The 26,324-nt window shown below is 47.3% G+C and overlaps 1 protein-coding gene and 1 non-coding gene across 3 annotated transcripts; one reads left to right on the forward strand and one right to left on the reverse strand.

The window, feature by feature from the left end:
• On the reverse strand, positions 1 to 24,069 carry TCP11 (t-complex 11). 2 transcript variants are annotated; one of them, XM_047795560.1, is made up of 10 exons: positions 23,933 to 24,069; positions 23,296 to 23,433; positions 20,153 to 20,249; positions 11,969 to 12,089; positions 4,514 to 4,734; positions 3,154 to 3,290; positions 2,691 to 2,908; positions 2,424 to 2,605; positions 1,660 to 1,826; positions 1 to 425 (listed from the first exon to the last, which is right to left on the reverse strand). In XM_047795560.1, the coding sequence occupies exons 2-10, from the start codon at positions 23,417 to 23,419 to the stop codon at positions 193 to 195; spliced, it is 1,500 nt and encodes a 499-aa protein (XP_047651516.1). In that variant the 5' UTR covers positions 23,420 to 23,433; positions 23,933 to 24,069; the 3' UTR covers positions 1 to 192. The 2 variants fall into 2 exon arrangements, with proteins under 2 accessions (XP_047651516.1, XP_047651515.1); XM_047795559.1 differs by lacking the exon at positions 23,933 to 24,069 and adding an exon at positions 23,724 to 23,790.
• On the forward strand, positions 12,730 to 12,836 carry LOC125137079 (U6 spliceosomal RNA). Its single transcript, XR_007137384.1, has one exon. It is a non-coding gene; the product is annotated as a U6 spliceosomal RNA (small nuclear RNA).
• Positions 24,070 to 26,324: the final 2,255 nt, after the last annotated feature.

Genomic DNA, 26,324 nt, shown 5'->3' on the forward strand with positions numbered 1-26,324 from the left:
TTGCAGTTCAATTGTTTATTAGTGAATGCGTCTGGGCCAGCTGGTATTTACACGCGTGGTCACTACAGTGTGGTGTGCTGGCTACAGAAGGGGAGAGGGCTTGCTGCTCTACTAGCCACTGATGCTGTCACCCCAGGAGAACAATGGGCTTCTCTCCTGGGTCCCAGGGGCCAGGGCTTGGAACCGGTGCCATTAGAGAGATTCCACTTCCGTCTCCAGCACCTGGGCTGGGGGGATGAGGGTTTTTAGGATCTCCGTGTAGTAGGGGCCAAACACCTGCTGATTGTGTTGTGTTAGGTTGGCAAACTTCTGGCCCAGTTCTGCCAGTTCTGCCTCAATGAGGGTGAGGCCTCCAGGGAGGTCTAGCAGAGACCGCTGCACACCAAGAATCAAACAGCATTTGAGGAACAGGTGGATTCGCTGATCTGTGAGCAGGAAAAGACAGTGAAAAGCCAGAAGGCTCTCCTCACCCAAGCTCCAAGTTAACGCAGCTATTCGCTGACCCACCCACTCACCTAGAGGTAAGGAAGTTTGTTTTATGTGGGGAGGGGGTTGCTACCTAGTTCGCAAGGACAAAGCAAAGACCAAAACTTTTGGGCTAGTCCATGCCTATTCAAAAGATTACCTAAGTGTCCATCAGTCAGATCCTTGTATTTGATATATATAATAGGAGGATCTTAGACTGACCCTTCAGATGGCTGAGGTTAAGAGCAAGGTCAAGTTCATGGCCTCCCTTCCAACATGGGACAAGGGAAGTCCCTGCTTTGGAACCTGTGTTCCAGCCTACTTCTAGAGTTTCTTGTTGGTGGGGGTGGGTGTCATAAGTCCTGAACCGCAGCTGACAACAACCTAGAAGGCCAGGGATGACTTAAGAATTCCTGGGGAGTTCCCGTCGTGGCGCAGTGGTCAACGAATCCGACTAGGAACCATGAGGTTGCGGGTTCGATCCCTGCCCTTGCTCAGTGGGTTAACGATCCGGCGTTGCCGTGAACTGTGGTGTAGCTTGCAGACGCGGCTCGGATCCCGCGTTGCTGTGGCTCTGGCGTAGGCCGGTGGCTACAGCTCCGATTCAACCCCTAGCCTGGGAACCTCCATATGCCGAGGGAGCAGCCCAAGAAATAGCAACAACAACAACAACAACAATAACAACAACAACAACAAAAAAGACAAAAAAAAAAAAATTCCTGGGCACAAATCTTCCTTAGAACCAGAGTCCGTCTTCAAACTAAAAGGAGTTGGGGGGAATTCCCATTGTGGCTCAGCAGGAACAAATCTGACTAGCATCCATGAGGACGCAGGTTCAATTCCTGGCCTCCACCAGTGGGTTAAGGATCTGCCGTTGCCATGAGCTGTGGTGTAGGTCGCAGACGTAGCTTGGATCTGGTGTTGCTGCGGCTGTGGCGTAGGCCAGTTGCTACAGCTCTGATTGGACCCCTAGCCTGGGAACCTCCGTATGCCATGAGTGCAGCCCTAGAAAGACAAAAATAAAATAAAATAAAATAAAAGGGGTATGTTTTCAACCTGACATTTTGCAAAAACCAAAGCCTACACGATGACTTGCCCAATCACTATGCCTTTTACTGCTAAATGGTTCAGGGACTGACGTCCAGGGTCGGGCTTGGCCTCGCCCCTCCTCCTCACCACCCCACGGCCGCTCACCAATGACGCTGCGGACACAGTTCTCCTTCTTGGCGATGTTCTGGAGCTGTCCTATCAGAGACGCTGTGTTGTCGCTGCTCAGAGGGGCAAGGCCCATGTTCTTGAGGCTCCGGTGGATTTCCTGAGTCACCTGTTCACTCACCGTCAGCATGGCCTCCTCTTCAGGCCTAGACGGTGGAGGAGAGTAAGCAGGGCCCAGGACGGGAGCCCAGGCCCTGGGAGCAGAGCCCAAGGGGTGGGCTCGCTGTCCTCATGGTCACTCTCCACGTCCGGACCACTCTCTCCGCGTGACACCGTGTTTCTTCTCAGAACACGAAATGGACCCAGGATTGACTCTGAACAAGGGTGTCTTCCCACTCAGCACTCTCGCGCGCCATGGAATTCACGGACATAAATACAGGGGTTTGGGGACGTTCTTAGACATTTTCCATGATCATGTGCCCTCTCTCACCAATTACAATGAAAAACTTGGCCTTCTGACGCCTGTTTCTCCTCCGGGGTGACCCCTGCCCTCAGTGATACTCAGTCTGTGCTACTGACTAACTGGCCAACTCCCGGTGTGTCAGCCCAGTCCATCGACTAGATGGCCTCTCATCCGCAGCAAAGACAACGGATCATTTTAGGTCAACTATCCTCCACGCTGCCCTCTCGGAAGAAAGCTGTGTTTTCTTTGTTACAAGCCCCAAGGCCCGAGGCGCTCATTTCCTGCTGTCTCCTCCTGCCACCTGTCACCCCCTAACATGTGAAAGGCCAGTGCAGCTCACCTGGAGCCAAACTCCTCCAACAGGGCTTTGGTCGTTCGTTTCAGCTTGTCCACAAACTGCGGCGAGCCAAACAGGACGCTGCCGGAGAAACTGTTGGCCACCAGCAAGACGGAGGCCAGGACGGTGAGCCGGTGCAGCTGGGCCTCCAGCTCCTGCAGCCGGGCTCTGTCCGTCCGCAGGGTCTGGGGAGGCGGGCGGGCCGTCAGGAGAGGAGGGGCTCCAGGAGGGTCCTGCAAGCCGACGGCGAGGCCCCCCGGCCAGTCCTACCTCAGGGAACGCTTCGTCCTCACCGTCCCAGAGCAGGAGGTTCAGGAAGCCCTGCGACAGGACCATCTTGGGGCTGAGGGGCTCTGGGCTGATGGCTGCCTCACCTGCAGGCAGGCAGGTCACGCTCGAGGAGTCGGGAGCGTCCGGGCAGGGGGGAGGCGGCGTGGCGAGGTCTGTGGCCGCTTGGGTCAGCCATCGGGTGGTGTGGTCCAGGAGGCCTGGGACAGGAAGGGGGTGTGGACGCTTCTTCAGCATCTACAACCCTGAGGCTCTGAGACTAAGGGTCAAGGCATCCTCCTCCTGGATAGAAAAGTGCTTGGGGGGCTTAGATCACGGTCCCTTCTGCCGCCCTACCTGCGGGAGAAGCCCCTGTTCCTTAGAAGAGGCAGAGGACTCCCTCACATCCGAAAAGTCAGACCCCCAAGTCCTATTTCCCACGCCTGCCCTCAAGTGCAATACATACTCGGCTGCTTGTTGAGGAGCTCCTGAAATCTAGCTCGTTCACACTGGATGTTGTGTTCCTGCAGCTGCGGCTGGAGGCTCTGGATCGTGTAGTTGACCATGTCCATCTTCATCAGGCCCAGAACCTGGAAGATCCCCCTGACCCGGGAGGAGGTAGGATGTGCCCTCTGCGAGAGGGGAACCTACACAGGTGCCACTCAGCCACAGTATCGGGAGTCTGGAGGGGCTTTAAAACAAACTTGGTCCTGCCTCCTCAATTTGCAAAAGATGGCACTGTGGCCCAGGACCCAAGGCCCAGAGTGAGGGAGTGGCAGCACCAGAACAGAGAGGGCTCTGGGTATGAAAGCCTCCATCCCTTGCCACGACGGCCATTCTGCATCACTTAAAAAAGGTTATCGGTGGAGTTCCCATCGTGGCGCAGTGGTTAACGAATCCGACTAGGAACCATGAGGTTGCGGTTTCAGTCCCTGCCCTTGCTCAGTGGGTTAAGGATCCGGCGTTGCCGTGAGCTGTGGTGTAGGTTGCAGACTCGGCTCGGATCCCACGTTGCTGTGGCTGTGGTGTAGGCTGGCAGCTACAGCTCCGATTAGACCCTAGCCTGGGAACCTCCATATGCCGCGGAAGCAGCCCAAAGAAATAGCAAAAAGACAAAAAAAAAAAAAGGTTGTCGGTGGAAGGAAACACCAGCCCACCAACAAATCTCTGGGAAGTGTGTTTAGAGGGGATGTCACTTCTGATGTCATTTTTGGGCATTGCTTTTTTTAACTTTCTGGGTCTTGGTCTCTATAGCTCTGGGAAAAAAAAAAAGATAACCTTGCATCATATGGTCCCCTCGTCTTGTGTGAACTGTGACGAGAAAGCCTGGGAAAGGAATGCTTGAATTCCTTGGAAGAAAGGATTCCATGCTCCAGTGATTTATGGTAGAAGGGTGTCCAGGGGCCCAGTCAATCTAAGGCCACCTTTGGAAAAGAAAAGCCAACACGCCAGAGAAAAGAGGAGCCAGTCAGGCCTTCAGTAGGGAAGAGCCGGCTAAGATGGAGGCTGGGATCCAGTGCCATCCCAGCCGTGCCCGGCCCAGGGCCTGGGGCAGGTTTCGAGGACAGCAGTCACAGCATTGGGAATCAACAAGACTTCAATAATACATTTACAGAAAGAAGATAAGCACCAGGAATTCCCACTCTGGTACCGTGGGTTAAGGATCCGGTGTTGCTGTATCTGGGGCTCAGATTCAGTCTCTGGCCCAGGAACTTCCATATACCGTGGGTGCAGCCAAAAGGGAAAAAAAAAAAAAAAACACCAAAGAATAAATTTAAAAAAAAAAAAAAAGAAAAGAAACAGTAGTACAGTAGTCAGGTTCAAACCTCAGTAACCGGACAGGGTCTGAGATGGTCTCCAGTTTCTGGACGGCTTCATCTCGAACGGGTGCACACAGCAGAGTCATCGTGTTGAGGATGTACTTAGAGACATGAGGGACATTCAGGGCGCCCTGCTCTGCTGCCCGCCCGAGGAGGTTCACGTCCAGGGCTTCTTCGATCTCACTCCTTAGGCGGTTCTGGCGCGGTAAGAGCAGTGACAGCAGGATCTACCCAGGAAAGAAAGTCAGGGAAGGAGCTGTATCGGGTTCAGAGCCGCAGACTCTCCCTAATGGACAAGCCCTTCTGCCAAAGACATCCCAGCCTGTGTCTTCTGAGGACCAAGTAGTCAGGTACCTAGGTTTCCTACAGGATATTATTTATTTTTGTTCAGGCGCCAATGACAGTTCAAGGCTTTAGGAGATCGATGACAGCAAGACTGTATCATTTCCTACGCAGAATGAGATAAAGAGATGAATAAACTCCAGGAGCACAGTAAGAAGAACTGCCAGCTATAACAAACGTATACTGCCCACCATCGCATGGTCGTAATATCATCATGGATACTCGCCTTTGACCAAAGCAGGCCCTGTTGAGATGACTGTACTTCAAAAGGCAAGAATGGGAGTTCCCGTCATGGTGCAGTGGTTAATGAATCCGACTAGGAACCATGAGGTTGCGGGTTCGATCCCTGGCCTTGCTCAGTGGGTTAAGGATCTGGCATTGCCATGAGCTGTGGTGTAGGTCGCAGATGCGGCTCGGATCCCCACGTTGCTGTGGCTCTGGTGTAGGCCGGTGGCTACAGCTCTGATTGGACCCCTGACCTGGGAACCTCCATATGCCGCGGGAGCGACCCAAGAAATGGAAAAAAAGACAAAAAAAAAAGGGCAAGGATGAAGGAGACAGAGTAACTGTTAAGAGCTCCTATGAATCCAAAATACAGGTTCCCTGTGGACAGAGCCTCTCTGGCTCATCTCTGTGCTTCTGTAGCACAGAGAACACGGTAGTCAGGGGGGACGGGGAGGTTTCACTGAATGGAATGAGTACCACGTTCTCCACAGCAAGATCCCAATAGTTTAGCTTCATCTTAAGTAAATGTTGCTCCATACCATCCATTTTGATGACAAACTCTGCCAGGGATCAACTAGGAGCTTCTCAGTTCCAAATCCACCCACCAGTGCCTACTCGTGAAATTGGAGATGCGCCCTTTCAATATGTGCCCTTTGCTGGCCCACGCAATACCAAGTTCTGTCTGTAGGGGACGCTACAGAGACGCTGCAAGGGGAAGAGGTCTTCCTTGCTGGCTCTGGTGTGCTTCCTCAGCAAGCTCATGCCTCACTGCAGCTTCTCTCTGTTCAAATCACTGTGTGGTTTCTTCTGCCTGACTGGACCTTGATGGATGCAAAATTTGTACCACAAGGGAGGTTTGAGTTCACATGGCCACATGCCCATTGGATCTGATGAGCGGGAAGTAGCAAGTACTTGGATGCCTTAGACAAACATGCAAACTCGAGGACAGCAGATAATCCCTCCAAAAACTGAGCAGCCCATCACCTCTGTGAAGCTGCTGGCGTCTTAGTGGCCTGAGCCTGTCAAGCTCTCCCCTCCGAGGTGAAAGTTGCTGGACTTCAGACCACCCATCGCAAGAAAAGGCACAATGCACACAGGCCTCAGGGTTTTCAAGGCAACAAGCAGCACTGGGACACTCATTCAGAGTCATTCACAAGGCTGCCAACTTCAAGTGGACCCAAGCAAGGCTGGGGTCTGCAGCACCTCAGGCTGCTATACGAGCCACCCTCCCATTTAGGCCTTCTGCCCGCCAGATTCCATGTACCTCAAGTGTCCACAGAGGGACTTCCTGCTGCGGCTCAGCAGGTTCAGAACCTAGTATCCATGAGGATGTGGATTTGATCCCTGGCTTCACTCAGTAGGTTAAAGATCTGGCATTACTGCAAGCTTCCATGTAGGTCATAGCTGCAGCTCGGATCTGCTGTGGCTCTGGTGTAGGCTGGCAGCTGTAGCTCCGATTTGACCCCTAGCTTAGGAACCTCCATATGCCACGGGTGTGGCCCTAGAAAAGACAAAAAGACCAAAAAACAAAACAAAAAAACCCACCCAGAAATAAAATTTGAATATATGGTCAAATGATTTTTTTCAAAACAATGCCAAGAGCATTCAATGGGAAAAGGACAGTCTTTTCAACAAAAGGTACTGGGAAAACGGGATAGCCACATGCAAAACAATGAACATTACACCAAATGAAAAATTAACTCAAACTGGGTCAAAGACTTAAACATAAGAGTGAAACTTCTTAAATTATTAGAAGAAAATAGGGGGCTTATCTTCACAATCTTGGATTTGGCAAGACAGGACACCAAGAGCAGAAACCACCACAGGCTAGATAAATTGGGCCTCATTCAAATTAAACTTTTGTGAGTTCCCATCATGACTCAGTGGAAACAAATCTGACTAGTACCCATGAGGATGTGGGTTCAATCCCTGGCCTCGCTCAGTGGGTTGTCATGAGCTGTGGGTAGGCTGCAGATGCGGCTTGGATCCAACGTTGCTGCTGCTGTGGCTGTGGTGTAGGCCGGCAGCTGTAGCTCTGATTCCACCCCTAGCCTGGGAACCTCCATATGCCACTTGGGTGTGACCCTGAAAAGCAAAAAATAAATAAAACTTTTGGGAGTTCCCTGGTGGCCTAGTGGTTAAGGATCCAGCATTGTCATTGCTGTGGCGTGGGTTCAATCCCTGGCCTGGGAACTGCTACATACCACAGGTGTGGCCAAAACAAAAAACAAAGACTTTTGTGCTTCAAGGGCAAGTATCAAAAAAAGTGAAAAGACCACCCACAGAATGGGAGAAAATATCTGCAAATCATTTATCTGACACAGGTCAGGTGCCCAGAATGTTTAAGGAACTTTTACCACTCAACACAAAAGACAGCATAATTTTAAGGGACTTTCTGAAGCAGCTCAGTGGTAATGAATCCAACTCGTACCCATGAGGACATGGGTTTGGTCCCCGGCCTCGTTCAGTGCATTAAGGATTCGGCGTTGCCATGAGCTGTGGCGTCAGCCAGCAGCTACAGCTTCAACTGGACCCCTAGCCTGGAAACCTCTAAATGCCACAGGTATGACCCTAAAAAGACAAAAAAAAAAAAAAAAAAAAAGGCAAAGGACTTGAGTAAATCTCCCTCCAAAGATGACACTGAGAGGGCATTGAGCACGTGAAGATGCTCAACACCATCAGCTGCCAGGGAAGGCAAATCAAAACCACAGCAAGACACCACTCCATTCACGGCTGCACCAAGGGATGACGTCTATAACTTGTTTTTTTCTGATTTTTAGAGCCGCACCCGCAGCACAGGGAAGTTCCCAGGCTAGGAGTCAAATCGGAGCTATAGATGCTGGCCTATCCCACAGCCACAGCAATGCCAGATCCTTAACCCACTGAGCAAGGCCAGGGATCAAACTCACGTCCTCATGGATGATGGTTGGGTTCATTACCACTGAACCACAACAGGAACTCCTATAACTTTTTTAAAAAAGGGAAAATAAATGTTGAAAAATAAGTGAAAATATGCAGAAATCGGGACTGTCATACATTTCTGGAGGACTGTAAAATGGTAAGCCACTGAGGAAAACCGTTTAGTGGTTTCTCAATAAATTAAACATAGAATTATCGTATGAATCACAAGTTCCACTCCTGGGTATGTATTCAAAAGACGGGGAAAGAGAAGTTCAAAGACTTGCACATGAAGAGTGAAGAGCGGCACAACCCAAAAAAGCAAAAATGTGAACACAAACCAAATGTCCACCAACAAATGAAGAGATAAACAAAAGTGGTCTATCCATCCAAGGGACAATGATTCAGCAGAAAAGGAATGGAGCTCCGCTCCCCACTGCAGCGCAGACGCGCCTTGAAAACTTATGCTAAGGGAAATGTGTCTTATGGAAAAGGACAGATGCTGTGGGAGTCCATGTCTGTGACGCAACCAGAATAGTCAAGTTCAGAGACAGAAGGTAAAGAAGCCGAGGTTAGCAGGCACTGGGGGGAGAGCAGTATGAGGAGTTATTGCTTAATGAGTAGAGTTTCTGTTTGAGGAGATGAAAACATCCTGGAAATGGCCAGGGTGATGGCTGCACAGCAGTGTCAAAGTACTCAATGCCACTAATTTAGCACTTAAAATTATTAAAATGGTAAAAATGTTGTTTACTATAGTAAACAAACAAACAAAACAAAACAAACAAAAAAAAAACAACTCTAAAGAATACAAACAACTAGGTCCATCATGTGGCACCCTTCCCCCGGGGGCATCAGCCACCCCCTGGGCAGATGACTTCTTTGGACCTCTTCCATTTAGGGGAGGCAGGGTCTTCCCTGTCTGCACTGCTTCTGTCGGCACCAACATCCATGTTCTCGCAGAATTTCACAGAATGCCCTAGCACGCCCCCTGGCCCTGCATCTGATCAAGGAACTCATCTTACAGGCAAGAAAGTACAGTGGTGGGTCCATGCCCACATCCCCCTTGTGGAGAGTCAACTGGTCGGAACTGAAAAGTGGACTGGCTTACTGAAGACGCTGCTACGGCACTCAGAGCACCCACAGAGGAAGAGGTTATGTCTTACAAGAGGCAGCATATGCTTTGATTCAACCATTGTACAGTGCTGTACCCTAAAGCCAGAATGCATGGTCCCAGGAATCAAGGGGCAGAAGCAGAACTGGTTCCTCTCACTATTATACCTAGGAACCTACATGCAGAATTTGTGGTTCCCATCCTGCCAACTCTGGGCCCTGCTGATTTGGGAAGAATGCTTACATTGGTTCCAACAGATCAGAAGATGACACTGCCCCTGGCCATTCTGGGCTCCTTATACCACTGAACCAACAAGGTCAAAAAGGAGTTCCTCAGAGTTCCCGGGTGGCCTAGTGGGTTAAGGATCCAGCATTGCCTCTGCTGTGGCATGGGTTCAATCCCCGGTCTGGGACCTTCTACATGCTGTGGGCAAGGCCAAAATAAAAAGAGCTCCTCTACTGACTAGAGTGGTTGCCCCTGAGCACCAAGAAGAAACGGGTGCTGCTCCACAGCGGGGAAGAAGGCTGTGTCTGGAACCCAGAAGATTCTGGGCCTCTTGCTACTTCCACACCCAATATTAAAGGTCAGTGGAAAACCACAGCACACCAACAACAAAAGCAAAACGCACGAGGACTCAGACTCAGGCAGCGAGAGTTTGGGTCGCTCCGTCAGATACGCAGCCCCAGTGGCTGAGGACAAGGGAAATATGGAAGGAACAGGAAGACAGGATATCACCTCTAGCCTCATGACCAAACACCACACATGTTCTCTTTGCTTATTATAAGCACAGGTTTGTTAGCATAAGCTAACCATCCTCGTCTCTCTCCTTCCCAACATTACTTTGTAGCTGGATTGTTGGAAGCTGACTGTACACTTTAGCCCGTCGCTAGCAGGACATCCGGTGGGACGAGGACTGAACTGGAGGAACACAGCAGACGGCAAGGAGTGCACAACTGCTGGGAGTTCCCCAACTCAGAGTGAGGATGAAAACTTCTAAGACAGATAGCTATGTCTTCTCAGGTCAAAACAGATCTCTTTTCTGGAATTCGAATGTGTGTAGAAAGGTCCACATGGAAGGAAGCTGAGGAGCCAAAGGAACAGAATGTGACATTTATCAACTTACCGCCTCTCAAATCCTCTCCAAATCCAGCCTTCTCTGTTCTGAGAAAGTGGAGTAAGTCCTTTAAATAATTTTCCTTTACCAGATGGCAGTTTTTTTTTGTTTGTTTGTTTGTTTTGTCCTTTTAAGGCTTTCACCTGAGGCATATGGAGGTTCCCGAGGCTAGGGGTCAAATTGGAGCTGTAGCCGCCAGCCTACACCACGGCCACAGCAAGACCAGGTCCAGCTGAGTCTGTGACCTACACCACAGCTCACAGCAACGCTGGATCCTGAACCCACTGAGTGAGGGCAGGGATCGAACCCGCAACCTCATGGATACTAGTTGGGTTCATTAGCCGCTGAGCCACGAGAGCAATTTCCTGATGGCACAATTTTAAACTTCATCTGTAGATGGCACTTTTTAACTTGAGGTATAGTTGATTTATAATGGTATGGTAGTTTCTGCTGTACAGCAAAGTGATGCAGTTATTTATGCACATACAAACACATAGATATATACTTTCATATTCTTTTACATTATGGTTTATTGCAGGACATTGAATATAGTTCCCTGTGCTATACAGTGAGACCTTGTTATGTTATATATAGTAGTTTGTATCTGACCTTGTTATGTTATATATAGTAGTTTGTATCTGCTAATTCCAAACTCCTAATTTATCCATCCCCATAACTTTCCCCTTTGGTAACCATAAATTTGCTTCTTATGTCTGTGAGTCTGTTTTGTAAATAAGTTCATGTGTACCATATTTTAGATTCCACATATAAGTGGTATCATATGGTATTTGTCTCTTTCAGACTTAATTCACTTAGTATGATAATCTCCAGTTACATCCATGTTACTGCAAGTGGCATTATTTCACTCTTTTTTATGACTGAGTAATATTCCACTGTGTATATGTACCATATCTTCTTTATCCATTCATCTGTCAATGGACGTTTGACGTAGGGTGCTTCCACGTCCTGGCTATTGTGAACAGAGCTACTATGAACATTGCGGGACATGTTAGATGGCATATTAGTTTTCTGTGCTGCATAACAAGTTACCATAAATGTTAGAGACTTAAAACAGCATATATACTTGCTATCTCACAGTTTCTGTGGGTCAGGAGTCCACAAAGTTTAATCAGATCTTCCTTTCAGGTTGCAGTCAGGGTGCTGGCTAGGCTACATTCTATTTGGAAACTTGACTGGGGAAGAATCTGTTTCTAAGCTCATGCAAACTGCTGACAGAGTTCACTCTCTTACAGCTGTGTGCCTGAAGGCCCCAGCTTCTTATTGGCTGTTGATTGGATGCTGCCCTCAGGTCCTAGGGGCCACCTGCATTTCCTTACCATGTGGCCCTCTCCATGCTGTTTGCTTTTTCAGGGCCAGGTTGGAGGAGTTCTTGTCATGGCTTAGTCATGAACCTTTAGTATCCATGAGGACATGGGTTGGATCCCTGGCCTCGCTCACTGGGTTAAGGATCCAGTGTTGCTGTGAGCTGTGGTGTAGGTCACAAACACGGCTCGGATCCTGCATTGCTGTGGCTTTGGTGTAGGCCAGCAGCTACAGCTCCGATTAGACCCCTAGCCTGGGAACCTCCATATGCCACAGGTGCAGCCCTAAAAACACAAAAAGACAAAAAAAAAATTACTGTGTGATTTCTGTCTACTAATTAGATTCTCATTTATGGGCCATGTTCAGTTAGGATTTGCTAGTCACTGACATTGCAATGAGCAAGGGATATATCTGGAAACTTTACACCTCCAAAGGGGAGGTCACTCACCTCTTTAATTTCTTTTAGAAGTTCAAGAGCACAGCTGAAGTCTGGGGGAGTAGCTAAGAGCTGCACTTTAAGATGATCCCAAAAGGCATTGTGCATTGTCTCCTTGACCTTGCCTTCCAGACTGTAAGAGAGTTAAATGAACAAATTACTTTTTCTACTCAAAAATTTCTATAAGGTCATTGTCTCCTAAGCCCCAAACAATGTCTGATATGACAAAAGACCATTACACTGACAGGGAAAGGCCGGGAACTCTGGCGAGCTGAATAAGCTGGACTCGACTTGGCTGTCAAGGGCACCAGCACAACCTCTCAGGTGGGCTCTTTGCACCCTCCTCTCAGGAGTCCTCCTTCCCCAAATAGAGGCCACGCTGAGCTTCAGCACTGATTCTGCATTTAGCCTAGAAAAGATGTGACTCAGTGTCTCTTTATATATGCATCTAGCAATGAACTAAATGGTCTTTCATTTTCTTTTTTCTTTTTTTCCTTTTTCAGTTGCATTTACAGCATGTGGAAGTTCCTGGCCCAGGGATCAAATCTGAGCCATGGCTGTGGCAACACCAGATCTTTAACCCATTGCACCAGGCCAGGGACAAACCAGCAACGCCACGGAGACAAGCTGGATCATTAACCCACTGCACCACAGCAGGAACTCCATCTTATCATTTTCTTATAAACCTAAAATCTAGAAAAGGATTTTCCTTCTCTGATAACACTTGTATATCTACAGATACTTCCAAATCTGCAGGTCTAAAATTGAATTCAGTGCTCACTTCAGTAGCACATGTACTAAAAATGGAATGATACAGAGAAGATTAGCATGGCCCCTACACAAGGACAACACACAAATTCATGAAGCATTCCATATTTTTAACAATACCTTTTAAAATTGCACTCAAGGAGTTCCCTTTGTGGCGCAGTGGTTAACGAATCCAACTAGGAACCATGAGGTTGCAGGTTCGGTCCCTGCCCTTGCTCAGTGGGTTAACGATCCGGTGCTGCCGTGAGCTGTGGTGTAGGTTGCAGACACGGCTCAGATCCCACGTTGCTGTGGCTCTTGTGTAGGCTGGTGGCTACAGCTCCCATTTGACCCCTAGCCTGGGAACCTCCATTTGCCACGGGAGCGACCCAAGAAATAGCAAAAAAAGACAAAAAAAAATCTATTGACAGATGAATGGATTAAGAAGCTGTGGTACCTATACACAATGGAATACTACTCAGCCATAAAAAGAACAAATTAGGAATTCCCATCGTGGCTCAGTGGTTAACGAATCCAACTAGGAACCATGAGGTTGCGGGTTCCATCCCTGGCCTTGCTCAGTGGGTTAAGGATCTGCCGTTGCCGTGAGCTGTGGTGTAGGTCGCAGACACGGCTCGGATCTGTCATTGCTGTGGCTGTGGCTGTGGCCGGCGGCTGCAGCTCCAATTGGACCCCTAGCCTGGGAACTTCCATGTGCCACGGAAGCGGCCCTAGAAAAGGCAAAAAGACACACAAAAAAAATTAATGCCATTTGCAACGACATGGATGCAATTAGAAATTCTCATACTAAGTGAAGTAAGTCAGAAAGAGAAAGACAAATACAATATGATACCGCATGACACCACTTACACGTAGGATCTAAAATATGGCACAAATGAACCTATCTACAAAACAAAAACAGACTCAGACATGGAGAACAGACATGCGGTTGCCAAGGGGGAGAGAAGGAGGAGGAGGATGGACTGGGAGTTTGGGGTTAATAGATGCAAACTATTGCCTTTGGAATGGATAAGCAATGAGATCCTGCTATACAGCACAGGGAACTATATCCAGTCTCTTGGGATAGACCATGATGGAAGATAATATAAGAAAGGGAATAGGAGTTCCTGTTGTGGCGCAGTGGAAACGAATCCGACTAGCAACCATGAGGTTGCAGGTTCGATCCCTGGCCAAGCTCAGTGGGTAAAGAATCTGGCGTTGCCATGAGCTGTGGCATAGGCTGACAGCTGTAGCTCCAATTAGGCCCCTAGCCTGGGAACCTCCATATGCCATGGGTGTGGCCCTAAAAAGAAAAAAAAAAAAAAAAAAGGGAATATATTTATATGTGTGACTGGGTCACTTTGCTGTACAGCAGAAATTGGCATAACATTGTAAATCAACGAAAATTTTAAAAATGAAAAATGTAAAAAAGTTTTTAAATAATATTCAATTCACTATCTTCCCCCTCCAAACCTGTTCCTCCTATATTTCCAATCTCTGTGGCATTATCATGTAGCCAGTCATGGAAACCGGAAAATAGGTCTTTTTCTCCCCTTAAAAAAAAACAACAAAAGCAAAGGCAACTCAACTAGAAAGGACAGTCTTTTCAGCAAATGGTGCTGAAACACCTGGACATCCATAGGCAAAAAAAAGAATCTGGATTCAGGAGTTTCCGTCGTGGCGCAGTGGTTAACGAATCCGACTAAGAACCATGCAGTTGCGGGTTCGATCCCTGCCCTTGCTCAGTGGGTTAAGGATCCGGTGTTGCCGTGAGCTGTGGTGTAGGTCGTAGACGCAGCTCAGATCCTGCGTTGCTGTAGCCAGCAGCTACAGCTCTGATTAGACCCCTAGCCTGGGAACCTCCATATGCCGTGGGAGCGGCCCAAGAAATGGCAAAAAGACAAAAAAAAAAAAAAAAAAGAATCTGGATTCAGACCTTATACCTTCCACAAGTAGATCATAGACCCAAATGTAAAACATAGAACTTAGAGGATAGAAGATAACAGGAGAAATCTCGGTGACCCTGGGTTTAGCAATGACCTTTTAGATGTACCACCAAAAACAAGATCTATGAGAGAAAAAAACTGATAAATTGGACTTCATTAAAATTAAAAACTGCTGTCAGAGACACTGTTAAGAGAATAAACAAGCTACGATCTTTGCAAAACACTTACCTGACAACGAACTCTTACAAGTCAACAGTAAAAAAAAAATCCGATTTTAAAACAGAAAAAGGCCTGGAAGTTCTTTTTGTGGTTCAGCAGTAATGAGCCTGACTAATATTCATGAGGATGTGGGTTCAATCCCTGGCCTCGTTCATTGGGTTAAGGATCCAGTGAGCTTTGACGCAGGCCACAGACATGGCTCGGATCCTGCGTTGCTGGGGCTGTGGAGTAGGCCGGCAGCTGTAGGTCCAATTGTACCCCTAGCCTGGGAACCTCCATATGCTCTGGGTGTGGCCCTAAAAAGCAAAAAAAAAAAAAAAAAAAAAAAAACAACGAAACAGAAAAAGGTCTGAATAGACACCTCACCAAAGTAGATACACAAATGGCAAATAAACATATGAAAAGATGCTCAACCTCACTTCTCATTAGAGATTTGTAAATTAAAATAACAATGAGAGGACTCCCCATGTGGCTCACAACATAACTACTCGGCATTGCTTCTACAGTGGCTGTGGCTCGACTCCTAGCCTGGGAATTTCCACATGCCACAGGTGCAGCCACTTGTAAAAAAAATAATAATAATAATAACAATGAGATACTACTACACACCTATTGAAATGGTGAAAATCCAAAATACCGACAATACCGAATGCTGACAAGGATGAGGAGCAACAGGAATGTTCACTCATTGCTGGTAGGAATGCAAAATGGTACAACTACCCAGGAAGACAGTTTCTCACAAAACTAAATGTATTCTTTCCATATAATCCAATAATCTTGCTCCTTGATATTTACTCAAATGAGTAGAAAGCTTCTATCTACATAGAAACTGGCCCATAGACATTTATAACAGCTTTATGCATAATTGCCAAAGCTTGGAAGCAACCCAGATGTTGTTCTGTAAGTGACAGATAAATAAACTGTGGTATATCCAGACAATGGAATATTATTCAACACTAAAAAGAAACACACTGTAAACCAGCTACAATGGAAAAAATAAAAATCATTATAAATGGAAAAAAAAAAAAAGAAATGCACTATCAAGCCCCCAAAAGACACAGAGGAAACGTAAAGGCATATTTTGCTAAACGCAAGAAGCCAGTCTGAAAAGGCTACATAGTCTATGATTCCAACTATGAGAAATTCTAAAAACCTATGGAGACAGTCAAAAGATGCATGGGTCCCAAAGGTTCGGGGATGTGGGGGGGCGAGGGAAGGATGAACAGGAAGAACACAGGGCATTTTCAGGGCAGTGAAATTATTCCGTGTGATACAGAAATGGTGAATTCATGTCATTATACATTTTTCAAAACCCACAGATTAGGCAACACAAAAAGTGAACCCCAGTGTAAACCTGAGTTAATAATAATGTACTAATACTGGACCGTCAATTGTAACAAATATCCCACACTGATACAGGACGTAAATAACACAGGAAACTGCATGCCGGGAAAGAGGGGGAATGTGAGAACTCGATTTTCTATCACTTTTCTGTAAAAGTGAACTATGTTAAAGTTGTCCATTAATTTTTAAAGGAATTAACTTTCTTCTGAATGTTTTTCAAATTATTTCTCTGACCTATAGTTAGACTAGTAAGAAGAAAAAGAACCATCTGAAGAGTTCTCATTGTGGCACTGCTGGTTAAAAACCTGACTAGTGTCCATGAGGATGCAGGTTCGCTCCCTGGCCTCGTGCAGTGGGTTAAGGATCCAGCATTGCTGCGAGCTGTGGTGAAGTTCAGAGACTTGGCTCAAATCTGGTGTTGCTGTGGTGTAAGCTGGCAGCTGCAGCTCTGATTTAACCCCCAGCCCAGGATCTTCCATATGCTACAAGTGCAACCATCAAAAGAAAAAAAAAAAAAAGCCACTTGAAAATTCTGAGGCTGTACCCAGTCATTGCCAAATAGTCATTGGTTTTCTTGAATTAAATATCCCCTCCCCAAAAAATACAGGAGTAGCACATGATTCGTGCAGAACAAAAAACAAGCAACATAAAGATGAATCAAAGAAAAATCAAAATTCCTCTAACACACCAGTCTCAATCATCAGAGGTAACTATAAGCTAATGGTCTATTGAGCACTGGAATTGTTCTCTCTTTTATCTTTTTTTGCTATTTCTTGGGTCACTCCTGCGGCATATGGAGGTTCCCAGGCTAGGGGTCGAATCGGAGCTGTAGCCCCCGGCCTACACCAGAGCCACAGCAATGCGGGATCCGAGCCACGTCTGTGACCTACACCACAGCTCACGGTAATGCTGGATCCTTAACCCACTGAGCAAGGGCAGGAACCGAACATGCAACCTCATGGTTCCTAGTCGGATTCGTTAACTGCTGCGCCACGACGGGAACTCCTGGAATTGTTCTTAAAGCTTCTCTCCTCATCCTATTTATCCCATCCATCTTCCAAGTTCCATAAATGTAGTTTTTTAAATGTCTCTGGAACCCATCCCCTCCTACCAGCATCTCCTACCTGGACTTTTTTTTTTTTTTTTCTTTTCTAGGGCCGCATCTGAGGCACATGGTGGTTCCCAGGCTAGGGGTCCAATTGGAGCTGCAGCCGCCGGCCACAGCCACAGCCACAGCAATGACAGATCCGAGCCGTGTCTGCGACCTACACCACAGCTCACGGCAACGGCAGATCCTTAACTCACTGAGCAAGGCCAGGGATCGAAACTGCAACCTCATGGTTCCTAGTTGGATGGGAACTCCTGGACTATTCTAATAGGCCATTAACTGCTCCCTCTGCCTTCAGTCTTGTCCCTTTTTAATTGGTTTGTCACACCTTCATGCTAAAAGCAATGGTTTTTCCAAGACAAAGTTCTGATCAGGTCATGCTCACCTGCAGTCTTTTAGGGGCTTCCTGTCAGCAGCAGCATGAATGGCCTAAGTGACCCTTCCCAAGAGCAGCCCCCTTCCCTGCCCACTTATCACCTCCCACCTCCTAACACCTTCTGCACAACCACACCCAGCAGATGGCACCCCACGTTCAACCACCACTCTGTCCTCCAGCGTTTCCTCCACTGGCTCTTTCCCAGCGGGACCACCTGTTAAGACTCAGGTCATCCCAGGCACACCTTCTCTGGTCCTTAGGCAGCTGAGAACTTTCATTAAACTCTATACACCAGCTGAGTCAACTTAGCGGTCACTTTGTTATCCAACTGTCCCTCCTCCCAAAGCTTCCTGACAGCAAAGGCAGTGCCTTACATATTTATAACTGCAGCTAGAACTCAGCATTCTGCCTGCCACAGAATTAGGACCTAATAAATGCCTGATGAATAAATGGCTAAACATGGAATTTCCCTTAGGGACCTACAGTAGTAATTAATGTCATCCCATGAGCCCCAAGTAAAGCCAACTCCAATAAGAAGTGACCTCGAGTTCTATTCCAACCTTTTTCCTTGTGTAAATGTTGTATTACCTTACTTGAAAACCCAGCTCTGAATAATATGCTTTCTCCTGCTTCATTTCTCCCACACGTTTTTCTCCTCTCCTGCCACAAAAAGCATATCTCAGCAGTGAGAGAGTTGCTAGAAGACCTGGGTCTTGGTGAAAATCTGTTCCCAGAGAAGCTGTGCTTGGCCTGGACATGGGTCAGCAAGAGCAGAGCACGAAGCCCGGGACAGCAACTCAGGACAGCTGAGCGAGCAACAGACCCTCCAAAACCGACACATGACAAAAGCATTTAAGGAAATTGACTAATCACAAGCTGCCACCACAGAGCTGTTCACTGGTGGCAAATTAGAACTGCTTTAAAATGTATAATCTGACACTGAATTTATCCACTGAATTAACAGTAAACCAGCAAGTCATACCTAGTGAATGGTTCTTATTTATTGCAATGTCAAAATAACAAAGAAGAATAAAAAATAAGGCTTGATTAGGGCAGGGAAGCATTATTTATCAACAGGGTTCTAATCCTGATTCATAAATTAAGCAGGTTTATGGGCAAGGGGTGTGTGTGTGAAAATACCACTATGAGAAAATTAATCCATATCTGTGACTCTTTAATCTGTAATCACAAAATAGAGTAACTGGTAGGATAGGAGCAATGCGGCAGGCAGTGGATAAACTGAGTCCAAAGATCTACTCTCCCTGGTATTCACACCTTGGTGCAATCCTATACCCAGTGGGGCCTGGGTTTGTGGATTCCTTTCTAGCAAACAAAATACAGCAGAGGCCAGGGATGTCACTCCTGAGATTAGGTAACAAAAAGACTGGTTTGTGTCTTGTTTGCTGTCCCACACTTACTTTCTCTGTGAGCTGCCCTATGGAGAGGCCCAGGTGGCACAGACATGGGATGGGGTGGGGGGCAGGCTCAGGCTCAGGTCAATAGTCAACAGGTTGACTCATGAGAGACCCTGAGCCAGAGGCACCCAGTCACCACACCCATATTCCTGACCCACAGAAACTGTGGATGATGAACAGTTTTAATGGGTGAGTTTGTTTTTGTCTTTTTGCCATTTCTTGGGCCACTCCCTCGACACATGGAGGTTCCCAGGCTAGGGCTCGAATCGGAGCTGTAGCCACCGGCCTACACCACAACCACAGCAACGCCAGATCTGAGCCACGTCTGCAACCTACACCACAGCTCACGGCAACGCCGGATCCCTAACCCACTGAGCAAGGCCAGGGATCGAACTCGCAACCTCATGGTTCCTAGTTGGATTCATTAACCACTGAGCCACGACGGGAACTCCTAACCGGTGAATTTTGAGGTAATTTGTTATGCAGCAATAGATAGCTACTACAGGCTAATTCCTCCATGTCTATCAGAGATCTGAAATCCACCCTAACTTATTACTAACTAAGGTCCCAAAGCAACATCACGACAATTGCTTGGGTTTATTCACTGGATCAATAACATTTGCTTCTTGACCCTCCTTTGACACTAATAACTTTTTACTCTTCTGTGTAAGTTGTTAAGATCTCTTAGGGCTTATATTCAAACACTGATTGTATTATCAAATAAAAATGGGAGTTCCCGTTGTGGCTTGGTGGGTTAAGGACCTTGACGTTGTCTCTGAGGATGTGGGTTCAATCCCTGGCCTTGCTCAGCGGGTTAAGGATCTGGCGTTGCCACCAACTGAGGCGTAGGTTGCAGATGTGGCTCAGATCCTGCATTGCTGTGGCAGTTGCAGCTCCAATTCAGCCCTTAGCCTGGGAACTTCCATATATCGCAGATGCAGCCATTAAAAAAAAAAAAAAACTTCAAGTCTGATTGGGAGCCATTAGTGCTTAATACCTACACCAGGATACATCGAATGGGAAAATGAGAAGAGCCTGTACCTGCTTGGAGGTAAAACCTTCTCTTCTGTGTAGAAATCATGGTTCATCCCAATCTTCTCGCTCAGCTGGGAAACATCATTAACTTTATCTATCAGACCTGTGACAGAAAGAGCGGATGGTGTACACCTGAAACTAATACAACGTTCCAGGTCAGCTATACCTCAACTGAAAAATAAAGAATGTATGGTGGACCTCAGCGAACTCACACAAGTCTGCATTTCTATTTTATTCAGCGATCCCCTCTACTGAGTCGGCTCCAAACTTAGATTCATCAAACTGATCTTACACAAACTCACTCAACCCCTCCAGGAGTTCATGTTTTCTGAACTCCAGGCTCCATCTGTGACAGAGCCTCTCAGAGCAGCCCAGGTGGGGATAAGGGAGGAAAGAAGTTATAAAAAACAAAAGGCTTTGTTTGCATTTATTTGCCTATATTTGCCTTTATTTTTGCAAACCACAAGTTATTTCATTGCTGCTTTATTATTTTTACTTCTTACTCTTATTATTTGTGATTTGCAAAAATAAATGTTTCTCTCGGGGTAGTCTGATTCCACTTTCTTCTTCCTGCCTCTGACAGAAGTTAAATTCTCTACACAGGGTACTGAATGGCATCAACGCCACTTGGTCTTTGAAAGCAGCAGTTTCCAAAATTTAGGGTTTCACAAACTAGTAAATGTCCCCAAAGATTTTGAGCAGCTGACAACTTGCCGACTTTTGTCGTGTTAAGTACGGACAGTATGAAATAAGCAAATTAAAAGACAAAACATTACCAACACCAAAACCATCATTTCATAAAAGAAAAAGGATAGCTTAACCTCCCCCCTCCCCAAAAAAAAAGCAGAAAGGGAATACAGTCCTTAAAATTGAGCCAATTTGGCTTTAGGAAAAACTCAATACAATATCTTTATTTCATTTCACTAAATATGGCTAAGAATTTGGTCACCAACTAGCATTAGCCTTTGGGAACCACTGTTCTAAGTTCTTAGTGCAGACCTAGCTAACAACAGCCTCACGTAATAGGCATCCATGGTAGTTATAATGATTACCTGGTATATATTAATGCACACAATAAACCACATTCTCTCACCCTCTTTCAATGAAGCCTCATAATTTGTTCACAGAAAAGCATTTGGCTCCAAGATGTGTGTGGGGGGGGATAAATGAACTAAGATTGGCCACGGGTTGATCATTGCTGAAGCTGAATGAAATTATCGCAAAAAATGTTTTCATAAGAGAATGTCTTTGTTCTTAGAAGACACATGAAATATTTAAAGTCATGACTCTGTAACTTCAAGAAAGAAAAAAAACACATATATATAACATGAGAGGAAAAAATATGGCAGAAAGGTAACCATGTGGGCATTCATTGTATTATTTTCTTACTTTTCAACAGGTTTGAAGTTATAAGGGTAAAAGGTGATTGTAAAATTTACTAAAAAGCCACCGACCGAGTCTCTGCTTGGTAAACATACAGGTGAGCAGAACCTCAGGTGCACAGGAAGTTCCCTTTATTTTCATAGACTCTCTGAAGTCTTCAGTTTCAACCAAAATGGCAGAGTTCAAATATGTAAACAGACTTACCGCTAATTCACTAACACAAAATCAGAACTAAGAGAAGATCTTCAAAGGGAGCTTCAGCTGCTTCTAGCAGCTTATTGAAGGACTGAGGAATACTATACACAGAAACACTTTCCAACTACAACAAATCAAAGCTCACAGCCTGCTCTGACAAGACTGCTGAGTTGCTTGAAAGCACCACAGCACTCTGAACCTCCCACAGCCGGAACATTCGGGAATTGGGAGGGCTCAAAGAGAAAACGGAGGTAAAATAAACTAGATTTTTAAAACCCAGACCTCAAGGACAAAGAAATTTTCAAGATAATTTGGTAACTTAACCAATTTGAAATATATAAAATTTCAAAAAATTTTTAAGAGAATTTTGCTTATTCAGGTTAAAGAGTTGTCTTACCTGTGGATTCACTTAAATAATCTCAAGAACCTAAGTTGTTCCCCCCCCCAAAAAAAAATCACGTTCACCCCACCACATCAGGTTCATAACTACTGAATAGGTACCTATTCCAAATCAGGATTCCAAAGCACCCAATTTGCTGCTTTTCGTTAACCAGCAGCGACCCCTTGTGGCTACAAGAGAAAGAAATGCGATTGAACGTAATATGAGCAGGGTCTCCAGCTAATTTTTCCCATTTCAGTCTTCAGGAATTTAACTCAGGCTGTTGCATGGTGGCAGACCTTCCGACTGCTGACTGTTTAAATTATCTAGAGATTTTTACAGGAGAAAGGCAGGATGAGTCCAGTGAGACTGTGCTCCAACATGAACATAAAAGAACATCAACCATAGTACAGAGCGAGAATAGAAGGCCAGAGCAGTATCACTAACACAGTCAACCACCTATGGAGAGAACGCAGTGCTTGTTTGGGATCATTTCCGGGCTTTAAAATCTACCCCAAGTATCTGCCATGTTCCACCCACAAATTCAAAGTAAAAGAATGCAAAGGTGGAGTTCCCGTCCTGGCGCAGCGGAAACGAATCCGACTAGGAACCATGAGGTTGCCCTTGGATCCCTGGCCTCACTTAGTGGGTTAAGGATCCCGCGTTGCGGTGAGCTGTGGTCTGTGGTGTATGTCACAGACGCAGCTCGGATCCCCTGCTACTGTGGCCTAGGCCGGCAGCTGTAACTCCGATTTGACTCCTAGCCTGGGAACCTCCATTTGCCGAGGGTCGAATCCAACTAGTACCCATGAGGATGTGGGTTAAGGATCCCGCGCTGCGGTGAGCTGCTGGAGTAGGTTGCAGATGCGGCTGGGATCTGGCCTGGCTGTGGCTGGCAGCTCTGATTTGACCCCTGGCCTGGGAACCTCCATATGTTGTGGCCCTAAAAAACAACAAACAAACAAAAACAAAAGTGTCTCTGAACTGACTCAGCCTCAAGTCTTGCCAGGTTTAAGCAATCACTTTTGGGCCACTTCTTTCTTCTGGTCAGTAGGGAGTCTGAAATTGGAGATAGTTGCGGGGGGCGGGGGAGATAAGGAGAAGGGTAAACCAAGAGAGGTGGAGAGAGCAATGAGGGGCCGCGGACTTCTTCCCATCTGACGCCCACTACGGGTGGCACGGCTGCACCTACGGGAAGGGTGGTCCTTGGGGCTACTCCTGTCGTCCGGGGTCCGTCCTGAGGTTTCTGGCTTACAGGGCCCGCTCTCTGCATTGCCAGGGTCCTTCAGGGGCACCTTTTCCTCCACGTCCGGCATCTTGCTGGTGGAATCTGGGTCGGGGAGAAATGGGACGCTGTGGGTGGTGGGGAAGGGGGCTCTCCAACTCCCGAGCTGGGTTCTGGGGCCCGACCTGGACCAACCAAGAGGAGGGTGGGCAGCTTCAGAGTTTCTCAAGGGACGCGTGGAGGAGGGAGGATGGGCAACCAAAGGTCGAGCGCTGGCCCAGCAACCAGGAGACTGAGGCCAGAGGGGCAGCCTCCTCGCCCGAAATGCCCGTCCTAGGGCCACCCAGCTCCGGCAGCAGGGGGAGCCCACGGCGATGCGGCTCCCGGCCTCTCACCTCCTACCCGGCGACCCGCAGACTCTCTGGAGCCCGCCGGCAGCTACGCACCCCCGGGCTCGGGCCGTACCACCGCGGCGGGGCGGCGGGGGGGCGGCGGCCGGGCGGGGCGGGGCGGCGGCGCGGTTGGCCAGGGCGTCGACCCCGCGCGCACCCCCGCCGCTGCGCCGGGGCCGCTGGGTGGGAGAGTCCGGGATTTGAAGACAAACCTGTGCCGGTCTCCGGGCAACGGGGCCGAGCACGTGCGGGCCCTTGCTGACCACCCCGTCCTCCAGCGCTCGAAGCCCCCTGCCCGCCCAGGGCACTGGTTACCCGGTCTTGGGGGCGTCCCTGCTTGGCATCTCCCGCTCCCTACAAAAAAGATCGCCTTAGAATTACTTAGGAAAGGAAGGAGCGTTAGGTTTTGTTTCTCTTCTGCCTGTTCCTAAACCAGAGAAACACAAAACCACGCCCAGGCGGGTTATTTCCTTGGCACATCTGAGGCAGGTTGTGAGAGGAGGACTCTGCTCCCATTCTGCAGGTGTGGCGACTGAGAACACAGGCCAGGTGCTGAGCAGAGCAGGTGTGGGGAGGCAGTGGGGCCTCGTCCCATTGAATTCCTGGCCTGGGGCTCCTCCGTGACTCCATATCCCTGAGCTCCAGGCCCTGGGTTACAGGCCCTTCTTGGTTCCTGGTCTATGCTTTTGCCCCTGGACTAATGTGAGGACCTGGAGTGACCCCTCTCTCCTCCCCAATCCCTGCACTTTGGAGGGAAAAAATGAAAAGAAGTTTCCACTCCGCATTCTCTCATCCTTCTTTATTACTCTGATTTCTCACCACAAAAGCTTACTTAGAAAATAAATAAATAAAACAAAAGATGAAAGATTGCCTGTGAGAAACCACGTTCTCATTATAATCCTTGCCTTGTTAGTGTGGAATGTGGATTTTTCTTGCACAACTCCTGTATTTTGAAGGGGAAAATTGTGAACAAGTCCAAGAACATTTCTGCTTAAGAAAATCCACTCCACTCTGAGGTTCAGGCAGATATGAGGGGAACAGCCTCACAGAGTTACTGTTTAGCCAGGGACTATCTCAAACCAATACATGCTAAACCTGTACGCTTCTTCCTCATCACCTTTTCCTGGTATTTTCCTCAGGGGTGTCAACTGTGAAGCAGGTTGGCCTATACCCCAAAGCCAGGAGGAGTCAGGCAGGGAGGAATATAACTTCAGCAAAGAGTTCTATGAAAATATGATTCTTTGTTATCACCTAGGGAGATATTTAGGCTGGGTTGTTGATTTCTCTTTTTAAAAAAATCCAGAATTCTGTTTGAACACTATTGTTTCTGGGGGAAGTTTCCAGAACAACACCAGTTCGTGTCCCCACAAAAATGGCATTGCCATAAAACTCCCTGGTGACACCTGAAATTACTCCACCAGTTCCTTCGTATACAGTATACAGCCGCTTTAAGCAGCCTCTTCTTACCCCAATGTTCTGAAAGGGACAGTGGGGAAAAAATCACAGTGTGGGAGCACATGGAGGGGACTGAGGCCAGAAGAGGGGGAGAGGATGAGGGAAGGAGGGAGAGAGTTTTCTCAGGGTCAGTGTGGGGACAGCATTTCATGATCTTATCTTTAGTAGTTATCACAACCAACTAGGCAAAAATTAAACGTTGAGGGGAATAGAAAGATGCTGTGAGAGATAAACTCTCCGTCCCTTTGGGGTCTTAGTTAATAATAACTGGTTTTTGTTTAATGATCTACAAAATGCTTTTACACCGCAAATCCAGATGCTCGGCACACAACCCTGCCTTTCAGTAGGCAAGGCAGGTGTTAGACTGGACCATTTAATAGATGAGCAAAATGGGGGTCAGAGAGATTTCAGGGAGTTTCCAAAAGTCACAGAGCAAGCAAGGTCTTGACTCTTCCTCATATGTATTTCTTTAATTCATAGCACCTCTTTAATTCACACCACCTCCGGCTGAGAAGCTGTATAAACAAGAAAATACAACCAACATTTAATGGTACAGTAAGTCCCAGAATGGAGTACACAGAAGAATTGCTACTGGAGGTCAGAGAAAGGGGGAGAGAGCTCCCAGATGTTTGGATCCATTCAAACCCAGCTGTGAGCCAGACTGCTAAGCAAGACTGTGTAACTGATTTGGTCTTTAGAAATGGGTCTCTTGTTTGGTGTGGCTCCCCCTCAACCTCAGGACCCCTCTTTCAACTCTCCTAATGGGTGAAACTGGATTTTCCACATAAGTTCATTCTCGGGGGGGGGGGGGGTGCCCCTCCTGAGTAACTTAACACCTTTACCCTATTAAAGTGCACATATTTCAAAAGACCCACAAGGCAAGTATTTCTCCAGCAACTCAAGGACAGACCTCAAACCATGTTTCCTTTCACATCGCAGTTTGCCCAAAGTTGTCCACCCCAGTGCTCCTTTTAAACTAAGATGTCATATGTTTGTTTTAAAACTGACGTCTCTTTGCTCTCATCATATCTTTGAGTAGAATTCTTGCTCCAGGAGGAAGGGCTTGGTGTCCTTGTTGGCACATCTCTGTACCCCAAGAGTGTGCACACCCCAGGCTGAGAAGCAGTCTAAGGGAATTTCAGGCCTGCA

Source organism: Phacochoerus africanus, chromosome 9 (genome assembly GCF_016906955.1).
Source record: "Phacochoerus africanus isolate WHEZ1 chromosome 9, ROS_Pafr_v1, whole genome shotgun sequence".
NCBI lineage: Eukaryota > Metazoa > Chordata > Mammalia > Artiodactyla > Suidae > Phacochoerus > Phacochoerus africanus.

Excerpts from the sequence above, each read along its gene's own strand:
- TCP11 (XM_047795560.1), bottom strand. The coding sequence starts at position 23,419 with ATGCCGGACGTGGAGGAAAAGGTGCCCCTGAAGGACCCTGGCAATGCA. Across the intron at positions 12,090-20,152 it reads AAGGTTTTACCTCCAAGCAG|TCTGGAAGGCAAGGTCAAGG; the intron begins GTACAGGCTCTT and ends ACTCTCTTACAG. Across the intron at positions 426-1,659 it reads CTGTGTCCGCAGCGTCATTG|ATCAGCGAATCCACCTGTTC; the intron begins GTGAGCGGCCGT and ends TCCTGCTCACAG.